The sequence below is a fragment of the Felis catus genome, chromosome C1, assembly GCF_018350175.1.
Source record: "Felis catus isolate Fca126 chromosome C1, F.catus_Fca126_mat1.0, whole genome shotgun sequence".
NCBI classification, from domain to species: Eukaryota; Metazoa; Chordata; class Mammalia; order Carnivora; family Felidae; genus Felis; species Felis catus.
In genome coordinates, this window is record NC_058375.1 from 58,056,005 (window position 1) to 58,073,526 (window position 17,522).

At 34.8% G+C, this 17,522-nt stretch overlaps 1 protein-coding gene and 1 long non-coding RNA gene across 9 annotated transcripts in view; one reads left to right on the forward strand and one right to left on the reverse strand.

Moving 5' to 3' along the window:
* Window positions 1-17,522, forward strand: part of LRRC7 (leucine rich repeat containing 7) — a 550,569-nt gene that overhangs the window by 504,739 nt on the left and 28,308 nt on the right. For all 6 annotated transcript variants that reach the window (XM_019837223.3, XM_019837219.3, XM_011284940.4 and 3 more), the window contains 2 exons: window positions 363-584; window positions 13,252-13,344. In XM_019837223.3, the coding sequence (XP_019692782.2) occupies window positions 363-584; window positions 13,252-13,344 (315 nt within the window). The remainder of the gene's footprint in view (window positions 1-362; window positions 585-13,251; window positions 13,345-17,522) is intronic.
* LOC109502387 lies at window positions 146-16,052 on the reverse strand. Of its 3 annotated transcripts, none has more exons than XR_002160957.3 (3): window positions 12,559-16,052; window positions 3,880-4,029; window positions 146-759 (listed from the first exon to the last, which is right to left on the reverse strand). It is a non-coding gene; the product is annotated as an uncharacterized LOC109502387 (long non-coding RNA). The 3 variants fall into 3 exon arrangements; XR_006583713.1 differs by having other exon boundaries at window positions 3,864-4,029; XR_006583714.1 differs by lacking the exons at window positions 3,880-4,029; window positions 12,559-16,052 and adding an exon at window positions 2,978-3,236.

Genomic DNA, 17,522 nt, shown 5'->3' on the forward strand with positions numbered 1-17,522 from the left:
TGTAAAAAAAAATTTTTTTAATAAAATGCCAGCTAGAACTCCACTTTATTTTTAAGTTGTGACTTCTTTTTCTTCTTGAAATTTTTCAGGGAGAATTTTGCTCCCTTAAAATCAGGGACAAAATAATCTGTGGCAAGACATCAAATGACTATGAATGTATTTATTGCAACCTTGCTCCAATATTAACATTTTCACAAACCACAGTAGGCAGACCCTTACTGTTTTTTCATTATCCTTTCCAGCAGTGGCTGAGAGCCCAAATGATGCCACTTTACCAGAGAGGTATTCTGTACGTGTTTTCTACTTTAATCACATCCTTTCAGCACCATGAATCTTCGTCTGACAAATTATCTTCTCCACAGGCAGGAAGCCACATCCAGACTTTGATGGGGTCCCAAAGCCTTCAGCATCGGAGCCGGGAGCAGCAGCCATATGAGGGAAATATAAACAAAGTGACCATCCAGCAATTTCAGTCACCATTGCCTATTCAGATCCCCTCTTCACAGGCCACCCGGGGACCTCAGCCTGGACGGTGCTTAATTCAAACTAAAGGGCAAAGGAGTATGGATGGATATCCAGAGCAGGTGAGAAGAGTTTTTATAATTGATGAAGTTTCAGGGAATGTTCAGGGCAGTCCAATGAATCCATGGTTTACCTTCTCTCATTTATGTAGTCTGGGACAAATTAATGCTGTCACCATGTTGAATGGAGTGGAGCATTCTTTGTAGGGGTTTTCTCATTATTTTCAGTGGTTAAACACTACAACACATAAAAACTGATTGTTGATAAAATGTCCTTTTCACATAAGGAAAATCTGATGAACTGGAAGTTTTTCTTGTTTATCCTACACCATCTACTCAATTTCAACTCCAATTTAGCTCTATTGCACAGCTTTTGAATATTAGAGTCAGGGGATTAAGTGTATTTACCAAGGCCTCTGGTGAAACTGACAGTGTAAAACTGTGGGACAGTGGGAACCTTTTTTGAAAGTCCTATCTTCTGATTGCTGAATAAGACAAAGATAAAGCTTTGCTCTGAAGAAAATGATAAAGAGCAGTTTGAACGGAAACATTTCTGAAATGCTCCTAAACTACTGACAAATACCAAGTAGCACAAAAATTGCTTCTCCTTTGACGTATCTAAAATTAGGATTTACTTTTCCATTACAGAATCTGTTTTTCTTCCTTAGAACCAGAAAGCTGAATAGGATCTTATCTATTAAATTATATTACACTTAGAAAGCAAGACATTAAGATCTTAATACTCCCATAAAATTAATTTCTCTTATTTCATTCTTCAGATAACTTGGCAAAGCTCCTACTGACTTCACCAACTCCTTATTATGGTATATAAGGTTTTCATTTTATTACTGCCTACACTAAGCTGCACACATTACCCTACCTTATTTTCTGAACATCTCAGACATTACCTTCGTTCTCCAGTTTTTTCTTTTACACTGTTAATAGCCATTCAATATTTGGATCCCAGCTGCTCTAGACATTGCCTCTATTTCTTAAAATCCTTCTTGAAGCTGAGATTATGTCTTAATCATTCTCAGAATCATTGGCTTTTTTTAAAAGATAATTTTCTTCCTATCCTGCCTTGATCTAGGTCAAGTGTTGGATTTAAGGTAATAAGGTAAATAAACCAGAAAGATGCCTTTAATCAGGTTATGATATGATGTTTTTAATTCTCCAGAGATTCTTAAACATTGATAAAGTTTTAAATTATGCCTTATTTACAGGCACCTAGAAGGCTAAAAATTATGGAGTTGAGTCTCATGTTAATGCTTATTAGTTGTGTGACCCTGGCCAAGTCATTAACTCTTTCTGAGGTTGTTTTCCTCCTTATAAAATGAGAACATTACCACCCACAAACAACGTTCAAAGATTTTTATAAGAGTCAAATGATACAATTCTACACACACATACACACATAGTTAGCCTGGCACTGAGAGTACAGAAATAGGAAATAGAAGAGGTAGAAATACATTTTAAGAATTAAAATATTGGAGGGCACTTCATGATACCAGTCCCAACCTCCCTAATCTACAAACAGAAAATCAAAGCAAAATAAAACCAAAAAGAGAGAGAGAGACAAAGAGGCTGAAAAAGGTTATGTATATCACTCTCATAATGAAAATATTACATGTATTTTTTACTTTTCTGGGTTATAATTCCTTTGAAAACTCAGACCTCTCCAATGTGTGTGTATGTGTGTGTGTGTGTGTGTGTGTGTGCGCACGCGTGCGCATGCTTTAACGACTTTTATCCCATATTTAACAAGGAAAAAAAAGCGAGAAAAATATTTAAAATATTTTAAAGCTATATAGTCTCACATGAAAACTATAGAGTAGTGATTGAAATGCAAAGATCAAGGAAGTAACTGAAAATTTCTAATGTGGGTTTCAGTCATATAAATCAAGACACTCTATTTTAATAACGCATTTCTAGTGGTGCAATTAAAAAGCCATACAGAGAAAAACAGAGTTTTCTTAAGTAATGACAACAATGTTAGTTTGGCCAAGTACAGACATCTCCCAGCTTACAATAGATTGACTTAACGATTTTTCAACTTTATGATGGTGCAAAAGCAATACTCATTCAGTGAAAACTGTACTTTAAATTTTGAACTGTGATCTATTCCTGGACCAGCAATATGCAGGACAGTACTGTCCCCTGAGGCTGGGCAGTGGCAGTGAGCTGCAGTCCCCAGTCAGTCACAGCATCACGAGGGTAAACACTGATGCACTTATAACCATCCTGTACCTGTGCAACTGCTCTGTTCTCTTTTTTAGTAGGGTATTCAATAAATTTCATGAGATATTTAATACTTTATTATAAAATAGGCTTTGTAATAGATGGTTTTGCCCAGCTGTTGGCTAGTGTAAGTGTTCTGAGCACATATAAAGTAGGCAGGCTAGGCTAAGCTATGATGTTCGGTAGGTTAGGTGTATTAAATGCATTTTATGACTTACAGTATTTTCAACTTATGATGGATGTATTTGGATATAATCCCCTTGTAAGTCGAGGAAGATCTGTACAGTATGGAAAAAACCTAAATCATTCATAATTTTTAAGTGCAAGGAGACATTATAAACATAGTATAGAGAGACTACACAGCATGATGAAGCACCATAATTTCTATTAAAGTTTGGAGATTTTACATTTTAAAAAAAACTAATCATTTTAAAAAATAAAAATAAAAAAGGGGTTGGGGCGCTTGAGTGGCTCAAATTGTTGAGCATTCAACTCTTGATATTGGATCAGGTCATGATCCCAGGGTCATGGGAGAGGCTCCGCCTTGGACTCCACACTGAGCATGAAGCCTGCTTAAGATTCTCTCTCTCTCTCTCTCTCTCTCTCTCTCTCTCTCTCCTCTCTCTCTCTCTCTCTCTCTCTCTCTCTCCCCCTCCACCCCTCTCCCTGATCCTGCTCTCTCTCTAAAAAAATTTTAAAAAAATTTTTTTAAATAATCACTTATTACAATGCTATAGTTGAAAAAAAAATCCAATTACAATGAATACAAATTTTTTAATTTAAGGAAAAGAAATCTGAATGAAAATAGGAAAAGAAGTGACAACAGTTACCATACATTGAGTGTCTGCTATGCTAAATATACTATATACATAGCCCCCCCCCTTATTCATATGGGATATATTCCTACAGTGAATGCCTGAAACCATGGATAATATCGAGCCCTGTATATGCTGTTTTTCCCATACATACAAATCTATGATAGAGTTTAATTTATAAATTAAGCACAGTAAGAGATTAACAATGACTAATAATAAAATAGAATAATTATAACAATAAACTGTAATAAAAGCTATGTTAATGTGGCCTCTGTCTCTCTCAAAATACCTTATATTGTACTCACTGTTCTCGTGATGATGTGAGATGATACAAGGCCCACATGATGAGATGAAGTGAGGTGAATGATGTAGACATTGTGACATAGCGTTAGGCTATTATCAACCTGCTGAGGATTAGTCAGAAGGAGGATCATCTGATTCCAGACCACAGTTCACTACGGATAAATGAAACCATGAAAAGCAAAATTGCAGATAAGGAGGGACTACTGTATAGTATATATGTCGTATATACTATGTATATTTTTTTAATGTTTATTTTTGAGAGAGAGAATGAACAGGGGAAGGGCAGAGAGAGAGAGGAAGACAGAAGATTCAAAGCAGGCTCTGCACTGACAGCAGCCAGCTGACGCGGGGCTTGACCTCACAAACCCCATGAGATCATGACCTGAGCCAAAGTCAGATGCTTAGCCGACGGAGCCACCCAGGTGCCCCTATATTATGTATCTTAAACACAGGCAGGGCTTCAGGGGTGTGTGACCGGTGCAGTTACACAAAGTCTTGCACTTAGAAGTACCTCACACTTGGGGTGCCTGGGTGGCGCAGTCGGTTAAGCGTCCGACTTCAGCCAGGTCACGATCTCGCGGTCCGTGAGTTCGAGCCCCGCGTCAGGCTCTGGGCTGATGGCTCAGAGCCTGGAGCCTGTTTCCGATTCTGGGTCTCCCTCTCTCTCTCTGCCCCTCCCCCGTTCATGCTCTGTCTCTCTCTGTCCCAAAAATAAATAAAAAAAAGTTGACAAAAACAAAATTAAAAAAAAAAAAAAAGAAGGAGTACCTCACACTTGGTTTAATGCTCTGCTGTTGCCATTGTGTCATTATTAATAATCATTGAACAAGGAGACTCACATTTTCATTTTGCACCACTAAGTATATAGCGGGTCCTGCTTACACATAATGTTTTATCTAATCATCACAATAACCTTTTCTTCTTTGTTGTAAATGAAGAAACCAAGGCACGGAGAAAATAAGTAACTTGTCAAAGGTATAATTGGTCAAGTTGGAATTTTAACCTAGGTTTGTCTGACTCAAAACCGAAGTTCTGTGTCCCAATTCAATTAACCACATGACCTCAGACACTTGCCCACTGTGGCCTCAGTGTCCTCTTCTGTCAAATAATATTAATTAAATTTGCTTCAGCTACAATTCAGACTTACAGAACTGCCTTATGCAGATGGAGTGTTGACTTGAACTCACATGAGCACTTCCAATGCTTTGAAAATCAAAAAGTACTGAATAAATGGAAAGTTTTATTATTAACAAAAACATAGCTCTGCATCCCTTAATGTGACCTAAAGAATTAATGCATTTCTAATCCTATTAGAATAAATTCCATATAGCAATAAGCATATATAATAAATGCCACCACTGAGGACACTGAATGAATTAAAATGAATGTCATTTTTTACCTGGCCAGAATTCTTAACCTTGTTTAACCATAGAAAAGCACTTAGTAAACTTTGACGTTCCTCCTCAATGATGAAACATCTTAACTTTCAAACCACCTGCCACAACAAAACGGCAAAATGTCCAACAATTCTAATTTAATGCACTTATATTTACATATTTATTTTTCAGAGGTGTTGAAAATCAAGTCTGTTTTCAACTCTAGGATTAAATTAAATAAAATATATGGAAGTAAATTTTAAACCATAAAGTGCTACCCAGATTCAAGTCTATTAATTTCTATAGACTATAAATCTGATTTCATAATGGATGTTCTTTTTAACAAATTATTTACAACACAAAACCATGTGCATATTACTTGAAGTTCATTTTCAGGGGATTTTACTTAGAGATTTCAATGCATAAGCCATTTTGACTATTGACAAACATAACAGAGGATTTGAGTCAGAGTTACATTAAGCAGTGGAAGAGTCTCAGCTCTTCCCTTTGTTTCCCAATCCTAGTGAGGATCCTAGCCTTGCCATCCCCTGTACCGTACAATACTGTATATTGGTTGTTCTCAACCTCAGCTGTACATTAGAATCTGTTCAGGAGCTTTAAAACTGACACCTTGGCCTCCTTCCCAAAGAAACTAATTTCATTAGTCTAGATGTGACCTGGTTAATGGGAACTTTTGAAACTCCCCAAATGAATTCTGTTGTGTGGCCAAGGCTAAGAGCCAATACTTTAGATATTGTATAACTCAACAATTTACTGCTGGGTAATTACATTATTGTCACTAATTTGATACATACATTGTCCATAATTTGCTGAATATTTTTAAAAGGAACTAACATTAACTTGTTTTTTCTTTTTTGCAAATGTATAATCCAAGGCAAAGTATATTTATATATATGTGGAACATACAGATATCAAAGCAGAAATAGGAAAGAAAAACATCAACATGATGCTTCAAACATCTCAAAACCCTTTCATGTATTAACTTATTTAATCCAATTAATAATGATCTGATAGCAGTAGAGCACTTTCTGTTTTATTAACTAGAAAAGTAAGATTCAGAGAAGTTAACGTCTTGCCTGTGGTCACACAACCATTTAGAAACTAAGCTGGTATTAAAATCCAGTTTCTTGAGTCAAACACATTATATGCTGCAGCCTGCTGCACTATAGCCAAACACAAAGATCAAGAGCAAGCCCACATGGAAACAGTAAACTATGGAAAAATAAATCCCTGAGTCCATGTCTGCCCCAGACAAGAGGACACACCCGCTAATCGACCTAACATACAAGGATGGCAGGAGTTCCATAGATGTCTCTTGCCAGTTCCCATGAGTATACATTCAAACTAAAGTTTGTCCCTGAAAGAGAACTTACTACCTTCGAATTACATTAGAATTAACTTCTGTGAGTTATACAAAGTGATCTGCATCCCTCATATTCAAGGGAAAAGAAACAAAACAAATTCCAAAACCACCCCAGTCTACCTTGGAAGAAATCATTTTAATATTTAATAATATGTGGAGTACATGAAACAGTTGGTGAAAAGATAATATTTCAGACATTTCTTTAGATGCTCTGGTCAGCTGCCTAAAGAGCTCATAAGGGTGAGCCTTTCATCTGTTGAGGCCAAGTGAAGAAAACATTATTCTGAGTGTTTGATATAAGAATAATAACTTGGAAATTTTTATTTAAATTACGGATTTTTAAATTAAAAGGTAATAATTTGATGAAGATGGTTAGAAAATAGGTATTAAAATGGTTTTAATATATGTTATTTACTCAGTTTGTTTCAGGGACATCTCATACCTCATTCTATTCCACTTAAAGTATTCCTATTTATATTTTTCCTCTAGAATTTTATTCTTCAGTAACCAAAATAATACTGCAACTCTGAAGTTATAATCCACAGTTTGAAACAAATAATGTGTAACTCAACACCACAAATTCTACAAAGTAGAGTTCAGTAAACACTGCAGTAGGAACAGAAGGCCTCTGTCAGTGTTCCACTAAATATATGTTTGATTTCCTTGGTTTCTTTCCTCAAGTGAAGGAAATGAAGTGAATGACCTTTATAATTTATTTACAGACAAAAAAGCATTTGAGTTTCTTTTTTTATTTTTATTTAAATTTTAGTGAGTTAAGCATTTGAGTTTCTATTTCTTAGATACACACAGAGTCGGCTACTTTTTTCTGGAAGATCTAGAAAATGGTACATCAGAGGACTTTACTCATTAATCTTTATTTAGTATGTCTTTTCAAAAGATTTAATTAGCACTTTGAGTTGGACTTACATCTCTAATTCACAACAAAAAAGGGTATGAACATAGAAGAATAAAAAATTTAACTATTCTTGAATATTAACATTTATATATTTGATTATATTATATAATTATCACATATTATCATATAATTATTACAGTATATAATTATATATAGTATATTAATATATTATGTATCACGTAATATCAGGTCATGTCATTATATAAATCACATCATGTCACACTTCTGCTTAAAAAGCCCTAGTGGCTTTGGAATTTCTGGAATTATATATATCCTGGCCCCTGCCAGTCTCTTTCGCTTTCCTTCCACTATTCTTTCTCTAGTCATGCTGAACCTGTTGTTGTTACAGCTTTATTGATATAATTTACACACCTTGAAGTTCACCTGTTTCAAGTGTACAAGTCAACGGGTTTCGTATATTTATAAAATTGTGCAACCATCACCATAATGTAATTTTTAAACATTTTCATCATTCCAAAAAAAAACTTTGTACCCATTAACAGTCACTTTCCATACGGCCTCCCCTTCATTTCCTCCCAGCCCTAGACAATCACTCATCTACTTTGTGTCTCTATACATTTCCCTACCCTGGGTATTTAATGTAAGTGAGATCATACAATATGTGGGAGTTTTGTGACTGACTAATTTCAATTAGCATAATGTGCTAAGTGTAGAATGTATTACTAATTCATCCCTTTTTGTATTGCCAAATGATATTCCATTACATGGATACACCACAAATTATTTATCCATCAGTTCATGGACATTTAGATTATTTTCACTTTGGGGCCATTATAAATAATATTGCTAAGAACATTCATTTCTAAGTCTGTGTGTGGATGTATGTTTTCATTTTGGGGGGGGGCAGTTACTTAGGAATAAAATTGCTCAGTTTCACAAAATGGTAATTGTCATTTTGAGAAGTTTCTAAACTCTTGTGTATAGTGGCTACCACAAACTACATTCCCACCAGCAATGAATGAGTATTCTAATTTCTCCACTTTCTCACTATTATTTATTATATTTATATATATATATATATATATTACATATATGATATATTATATATGATGATTATTATATGTAAAATAAAAAATATAGATATATCTATCTTTTTATTATAGCTACACTCTGAAATAATATGTCATTATGATTTCAGTATACATTTCTTTAATGACTAATGATGTCGAGTGTCTTTCATGCATTTATTAGCCATTCACATGTCTTCTCTGAATAAATGTCTATTAAAATTCTTTGGCCATTTTTAATTAGGTTATTTGGCTCTTTCAATTCCTGAACTGTAAGTGTTGTCCATATAATCTGGATATAAGACCCTAATCATATATATGATTTGCAAATATTTTCTCCCATTCTGTGGGTTGTCTTTTCATTTTCTTGGTGGTCTCCTTTGGAGCACCAAAGTTTTTAATTTTTATAAAGTCAATCATATCTTTTATCACATTTGGCTTCATATCTAAGAAATCATTGCCTAATTGAAGATCATGGAAATTTACTCTTAGAGTTTTATAGTTTTAGCTCTGACATTTCAGTCTCTGATTTAGTTTGAGTTAATTTTTGCATGTGGTGTGAGGTAAGGGTAAAAATCATTATTTTTTACGTGGATATCCCATTGTATGGGATAATGGTACATTGTCTCTGTGCCATTTTTTGAAAATACTATTCTTTTCTCACTGAATCACCTTGGACCTTTTGTTGAAAATCAGCTGACCATAAATAGTAGGTTTTGTTTCTGGACTCCCAATTTTATCCTTGTGCCATCTTGTTGTTTCTTGATTTTATAAATACCCATCTGTCTTTAGGGCATTTAAAATAACTGAGTTGGAGGCTGGCAGTTTTGCCATTTTTCTTTTTGTTTGTTGCTTCATCTTTTACATTATTCATACTTCTGCTAAAATGTCACTTGAGCATTTGAAATGTAATTTCTTGGCTGTTCTACCTAAAATAGCTCCGCACTCCTGTTCCATCACTCTCTACTACCTTCCCTGCTTTATTTTTCTCACAGCTCATCTCACTACCCAAAATTGTTTATTGTTTACATGCTTACTATCTATCTTCCCCACTAGAATGTAAGTTCCATGAGGGTAAGGATATTTCTTCTGTCTGACAAGATACCTGGCACTTAGTAGGAAATCAATAACTATTTGTGGAATAAAGGCATGAATCATGATTTCTACAATTTTTATTTTCAAAGCTATGATGGTTTTACCAAGCAGGTAATTTATTAATTGAAGCATTCCTTTGAATAACTAGCATACTTACTAATAGCTGATCACATGTTTTAAGAAGGAACCATTATATACTTTTGACAATGCATATTTGAAAGTATCTTTTGTCACACATCATATTTCTAGGGGATATGGTGCTTTGTTTTAGGCCTACATAACATGATCCGTCCAAAGCATATAAGCTGAGAATAAGAAAGTGGGTGATTATTCAAAGAGAAATTAAGGTTATAGCTACCAGAATTAGGATGAATGGATCTTGAGCAGCAAAAGCAATAGGTATCCATTGAAAGCTTTTATACTTACTGCTGGGAAAGGGAATGGTAATTAGAACATAGTAAACCGGTTCATTACAACATCACCAAATATCCTTCTGTAATGCAACGCCCTAAACCTGAATGACACCTCCCAACACACACACATACACACACACACACACACACAAACACATATGTGTTGTTTTTATGTCATGTGTATACACAAGTGCTACCATTTCCTTTGTTCTTGGCACTAGGTTGTAGAGCATTGCAAGGCCAAATCAGATTACTACCTTCTAGAGATTATAGACTATGACCTCACAGGGCCTCACTGCCACATTACCAATTCATTTTATCATAGACATCTCTAAGACCCGGTATTTTAATTAGAGCAAGATTGACAGAGACCCAGACGCATCAAGTGATGGAAGCAGCCTCTAAAAGAAGCAAATACACCCTTGACTTCCAGGCTGATGTTTATATTTTCAGCCAGAAATTTCATTCATTGATATCAATATATTAATAGAAAATTGAAATGCTATTTTTATTAAATAAGCTATTTATTAGCCTCTTAGTTCTGACCTTTTGCTAGAAAACCACGTTTCCGCTTTGATAATCCTCTTTCGTTTCAGACTGCTTCTTGGCTGTGAGGTATCGTCTCGTCTTACATTTTATGACCCTGTTACCAGGCAGGTGGAACTCTTTATATTTGAGATGATACTCTCTCTGACATGCTTTATGGGACACAACAGTCACAACACAACCTATTAGCCATACCACAGCATGCCCAAGGGCAGTCTAGCTTCAGATCAAAATTTATGGCTGTTTGTCACATTTATAAAACCACGGTGTCATCTTTATTATTTCTATTATTAAAAAATTTATTGAGGCAGTTCTTCATATAGTTGGCACATATGAAATTTGTTTCCCTTAGATTTTTAGTGCCTTCCAGATTGACAATAATATAAAATAGATACAGTTGGTACATTGAAAGAGAACGACTGGAAAGTACTCTCAGCAATTTACTTTGTAAATAAAATGTGTTGCATATGTTTCCTTTCGGGTTTTATAGTGGCCTGGGGAAAGCCAAAAGTGTATATACCTTCCACAGAGTTCATTGTACAATATAAAATGTTCACATGAGAAAGATGTAACCCAAATCTCAAATAATTTAATTGGAAATGCACAGATATATGGGAAAACACAAAGATAAAATGTTTAAATTATATTAGTTTCTTTCTTCCTATTTTCTAATTAACCACTAATAACAAAAAAGGACTACAAGGTAAACCGGTATATTGAATAAAGCAAAAATATTCCTTCAAGCTACATCAAGCTATTATATGTTCATATCCACAGATGGTGAGCCATATAAATACAAAGCTATTATAAACTGTAGTTGCTAATACCCTATGATAACTAGTTTTAACAAATCTAGCTCAATTAGAGGAAAAGTTATAATTAAACATATCTTTAAAATAAAAATATGGGAAAGTACTTATGGTAATTGCAGTTACCCATAATTTAGAAACTATTCATTAAAGACTCTACCATAAAAGTCACATTAGTGGATAGTTCTTTGCCCTCGTGTTGCAAGTGAACTCTGTAATAGTTTAACATTATATTTATTATTATGAAATATGATAGTAAATTAGGGTAGTCTCATTAAACAGCCAAACCTAATTAATCCAGTTCCCGGCAACTCATAATATATGCTAATTAAGCCAGGCACAGTACTCAAGTTTGCCTTGATCTATCTAAGAGGTAGAGATTAAAGATACCTTGAAAATAAAAATATAGAGAGCATTTGGGCATGTGCATTTGTACATAAGCAAATCAACGGGCTAACTAAGCAGAATTACTAGGGAAAATAGTAAGCTACTTAAGAAAGCAAACATTTCCAATCATCTTTAGGAACTCTCCCAGTATATATTTACATAAATACAAAATATATGCTAATGTATTTCTTTAGGTTTTCTTCTTAATTCCTTATTAATCTTTTGCCTCCCAATCTCTAGTAACACTTGGTTCACCTAGTTCCAGCACTTGTTCTGTGCTTAGAAGTTATAATAAAAGTGTGGGGTTTTTTTCTTTCTTTCTTTATGTAACCAAAGTGTATGCTACCTCTGGGGTCCCAAGTCTTTCAATCACCTAGGGTCACTCCATCCCACTTTTCATGAAAAATTAGCTTTTTCACCATGGTCCTAATACATATCCTAGCTCAGAATCATCAAGAATTCCTAGGTTTGCTATAATTCCTCTAGGTCATTCATGGCAATGATTTTCCTTCTGCTGGATTCTTGATCTACATTTTGCATACACTCTTACAATAGCTAACATCTTTACTACAGCCTTAGCATGATTTGGACCTATTCCTGGTGCCATCTTTTCCCCATAGATCTCAAAGCACAAGGCTCTTGTGTTTAACAGACTTTCATTTGGGCTTAGGAAGATAATAAAGCACAGAATACTAGAAGATTATCCTTCACGTTCCTAAATACTCACCGACTATTGCCTATCACCGTTTCTCCATATCCTTGACCTCTTTCTTTTCCAGTGTCCTCTGTCTTCCAAGGGCTCTAACTGTCCCTCCAGGAGCTGGTGACAAACCCAAAATATTTATTACTGAGTATTTCATTCTTCCTCTGTTCCACATACACTCAGACTATGTTCAAAAGTTCTACTCTTTTTCAAAATAAAAGCCCTATATTTCTAAACAATAGAACCATCTACCAAGGAGATGAATTGAACTACTCTCCTGGAAAGCAGTGGCAACTTAATTAAATAACCATATTTTCCCCAAATGTACACTTGCAAATTTTCTTTCACTTATTCATACAGTCCCTTCTAAATTGATCAGAACATATGTGGATTTAAAGTAGGTAATTGAAATAATGCACAATCTTGTTATTGTTATAAATCTTAATTTTTAAAAACTGTTTGTCAAAATGTATTCCTACACATAGTAATGAGTAAATTCTTACTAATATCTGCTTTACCAGGTAATTTCAAGCTAGTTTCAATGATAACTTATGCCTATAGGAGCACTAAACAGTTTGTCTTTTCTGTACTAAGTTAATATAGGCTAACCCTGACAACTTAAGTGAAATGTGAATCTCTCTACTGTGATGCAGTTATTTGAAGATATTTAGCCTTGATATATAGTTGATCACTTTTTTTTATATCTTTTTTACATAGTTTTGTGTGAGAATAGAAAAGAATCCTGGCCTTGGATTTAGTATCAGTGGTGGAATTAGCGGACAAGGAAATCCATTTAAACCTTCTGACAAGGTAAGAAGTGAATTTCTTATTGACGGTTTTAATTAGGAAAACACTGTCTTCTACCAAAGGAAAAAAATGTCAGAAAAAACCTACTGGGCTTTAATAAACTAGCTAATTATTAATCCAATTACACACTTTTTCAGCACAAGGGAAACGGAATTCACTGCAGCGCTTGACAAATCCTAAGAATAGGGAGAAAATTAAGCATTCTCTTTGAAAGAAAAGGTTTTTTGGTTTTTTGTGTTTTGTTTTGCTTACATTTGTATATATTTTCAAAGAAAACTATACAGGCAATTTATAACAAGTTGTTTCCAAAAGTTTACTTGTAGATCACTTATTTGGGAAAATGTTTTCTCATAGTAACAGAATGATTAAATAATGCTTCATGGCCAGGGCCAGCTGACTGAAATCTCTTTAAGTTATCATGGTCATAATGTATTTCACTAATAGAAGTATGGACTGAAAGACCACCGAAAACAAATATTCTGTGGGAAAATTAAAGTTAGCCATGGCAGAAAAATCAGGGCCTCCTCTTACGCTTAGCCCTGTTTGTCACACCATGAGTAAAAGTTCACCACTACCTCAATGCTGAACACCGAACATGCTGTCCAAATTCATATCTGGCCTGTATGATCCCATTGTGGACCTGGACCACCTGATTTTTTTTTTATTTTGGAAAAGTTACCCTGAGCTACCCTGCTGGCATCAGAGTTTAATGCTCTCAACTTTGAATCAATCAGTAATTATAATTATATTATAATTGATGATAATTGAAACTATTTGCTTTTGACCTCATCAAATTTAATTGCATTTAAGTGGCTTAAAACTTTGGGATGATGAAAACAGACAGAAATTAGATATGAATGAAACTTCCACAAGGTCTCGGTTTACCTCTGAGTCACAACCTGGGACTGATTCTTTCCACTTATCACTATTATTTAAAAAAAAAACAAAAACAAACAAAAAAAAATACATCAATTTCTGATCATAAAACCTGCTCCTGAAAAACCATGGATGCCCCCCTGCTCTGGAGATTTCTATAGCCTGAAACAGGATTTTATCTCTTAATTTCCTCTACTTCTTCCATCTTCTTGTTTTCAAATGTTGTTTGTGCCCTTCTTTGTTTCCTTTCTGGAGAAGAAGAGAGGAAGAGGTAGACTATAAGGTAGAATTATTCACACCCAACATATTAAGATGGAAGGGACTATAAAGAATTCCCCAGTGGCTATAGATAAGCGTTCCTTTGGTCGACTGGTTGGAGCAGCTATTCATATATAAGTAATGTATATGAGGCAGCCCTATGTAATTAGGGGAATGTCAGTTAGAAATGTCTGTGCATCATTGACTACTGCCTTTCTATTTTGAAAGGGTGTTGAGGATAACCATTGATATAGAATTAAAATATTCATGGTTTAGCAGGACCAAGTGTTTATTTAATTTTGATAAATTATCAATATATCTTAAGACAAAAAAATTATGAAAGTTCACAGTTATCAGAAACATATGGTGGTATTTTTAAAAGACTCAAATCATTATGTTTTATTCATCTTAACCCTTCTCTTTGCCTCTGGTTTCACATCTTCTCCCTAAATTCTTCCGGTGAGAAGTTAATAATCTTATCATTCTTAAGACAGTTAAAATCCAAAAGACATGTTTTTCACTCCTTTCTCAAGAGCATGTACGTTTTTTATTATATTTTTGGAAGGTACAGGGTAATAAATGTTTTTAAATTAAGGATGAACAGATTGCTAAGTAGTCAAGAGGTCTGAATGCTGTTGATTTTCTGCTGTGATTTTCAAGTGAAAGAGACAGTAAATGTGAGACTTTAAAATTATTCCTGTAATTCTTCCACTGTGACAAATATGAATGCTTTATAACTATTAATTTAATTTCACATTTATGACATTTTGATGTCTCTAGTGAGACTGAACTATTTCTATGACATTATAATGTGCTCTTGTGGTTAAATACAACGGATATAAAGCTTGAATTGATACTGTGTCCACTGAAAGATTTCCCCTAAAAAGCACTTTTATTCACCTGATTCCTCTCTAAAACACTTCACAATCTGAAAAGTGAATCTCTATTATTGCAAAATTGGTGGGAGTAATTAAAACTTCCAAATCTGCAGAAGACTGTCAAGACTGCTCTTAATTTATTGACCACTTTTGATGTCACACCAAACATATGGTGGATATTTAGTTAGAAGTGTCCAGAGGATCTAAGATATTGGCTCTGACAATTATTACAAGAATTTAATTCACTCACAAGGAAAGGGATTAATCTCTTGGAAATTCAGTTGCATCTCTTTAGCCCCATGTCCCATTCTTATAGTGGTTGCATAAAATTTAGAGTAGAACCCAATGCCTAAATTAAACTATACTAAACTAAACTAAACTTAAACTAAACTAAAAATGCCAAACAGTAAGAAAATGAAAATGAACTTTAAAAATACTCCTCTCTTCACTGCTGAAAAACAGACCTTCTTTTCATCAGGTGGCTAATTTACAGCTGAGGGTGAGGAGAACCAAATTAAACAGATGCTTAAATTCAACAGACTACCTGAGTCAGGGTGGATGCTTTGTAAGGAGTCCTAGTCAAAGTTAAGCAAAAGCTTAAACTTTAATATGATATATATTCACTTTCAATAAACAACTCATGGATTAGAAATATTCTCCAGGGGCGCTTGGGTGGCTCAGTCAGTTGAGCGTCGGACTTCGGCTCTGGTCACGATCTTGCAATCAGTGAATTCAAGCCCCGCATCGGGCTCTGTGCTGACAGCTCACAGCCTGGAGCCTGCTTCAGATTCTGTGTCTCCCTCTCTGTGCCTCCCTCACGCTCTGTCTTTCTCTGTCTCTCGAAGATGAATAAATGTTAAAAAAATAATAATAAAATAAAAAATTTATTTAAAAAAAGAAATATTCTCCAAAGCACACTGTATTATTTTACTTACTGTTGATGAATGCATGTATGACTGTTTTGTAATGACACTCAAAATTCTAAATATCCAAGATGCCTGGATGTCTTCAAGGCATTGAGAACTTTCTGCATAAAGTAGCCAGTAGATTTGTTCCATTCTCTTCATTATGATTAATGGGAACCACTGTTTCAGCCAAATATCAAGGTCTATTGTGAGACAGGATCCAAACGGATTGCCTATATATAGCCAGATAAGGAAAGCATGAAGTGTGAAGTAATCATCCCAAAACGCTGGAAGTATGAGAATAGGGCAAGAGTGAACTGTGTTGTTCAGTCTGGTAGAAGTTCCAATTTAAATTCTGGGGTTGCATGAGTTTATGAAGAAAATACTTAAGACATTCCAAAAGCTAAAAGAGGCTTTAGGGGGAATTCAGGATTAAGCCAGATATGGGGACTATTTTGTACTGGACTTTGAGAGCTTCAGACAGCACCTGGTCTTATAAACTTAACTCCTCTCAAAGAGCGCAAGGTAGTCCTAATCAAATATAGTCTCCTGGGGCTAAATGGATGGAGTACCGTTAGGCCTACAGCTTGTGTCATTGTCAGAACAAGGTTTAATAACTGAACAGACCAATTCACTTATCATGGAGTTCATTATTTTTGGCTCACTGCCAGGTGAAAACTGCTTTTACATACTTGGAAAGAGAAAACCAGATGAAAATGGCCCTATATAATGCTTGCCTCTGTCCTCCCAGTAAGTGGATGGAAGCCATGATCTGGTCTCTTATCATAGAGAAACATTGCTGTCAGGATAGCCATATGCTGCAGAGAGATAAAAGATTTTGATCTAACAAATCTGATGATAATAATAAAAGGAATAAGAATAATAGCCTTTAATTGAGTATCTACAATGTGCTGGTCACTCTGTTAGGCTCTTTATGTACATGCACTTATCTGATCTTCCTAACAACTTGTGTTAGTTGAGTATTATTATCTGTCATTTTGCTGAGGCCCAGAGGTGTTAATTAACTTGTCCAAGGTCATTTGGGTAATATGTGGCAGACAAGATTTGAACACAAATTGATCTGACTCCAAATCCTTTTCTCTTAATAAGCACTATGATGCATGCCACACTCTGCAAATGCCACTTAGCGGAAGAGCCACATGACAAATTTATACCCTGTAGAGTTGAGACTAATATGATATTCTAATATTGAAAGTATTACAAAATCCTTTAATTAGTCAAGTCTAGATATTTGCTTCAACAA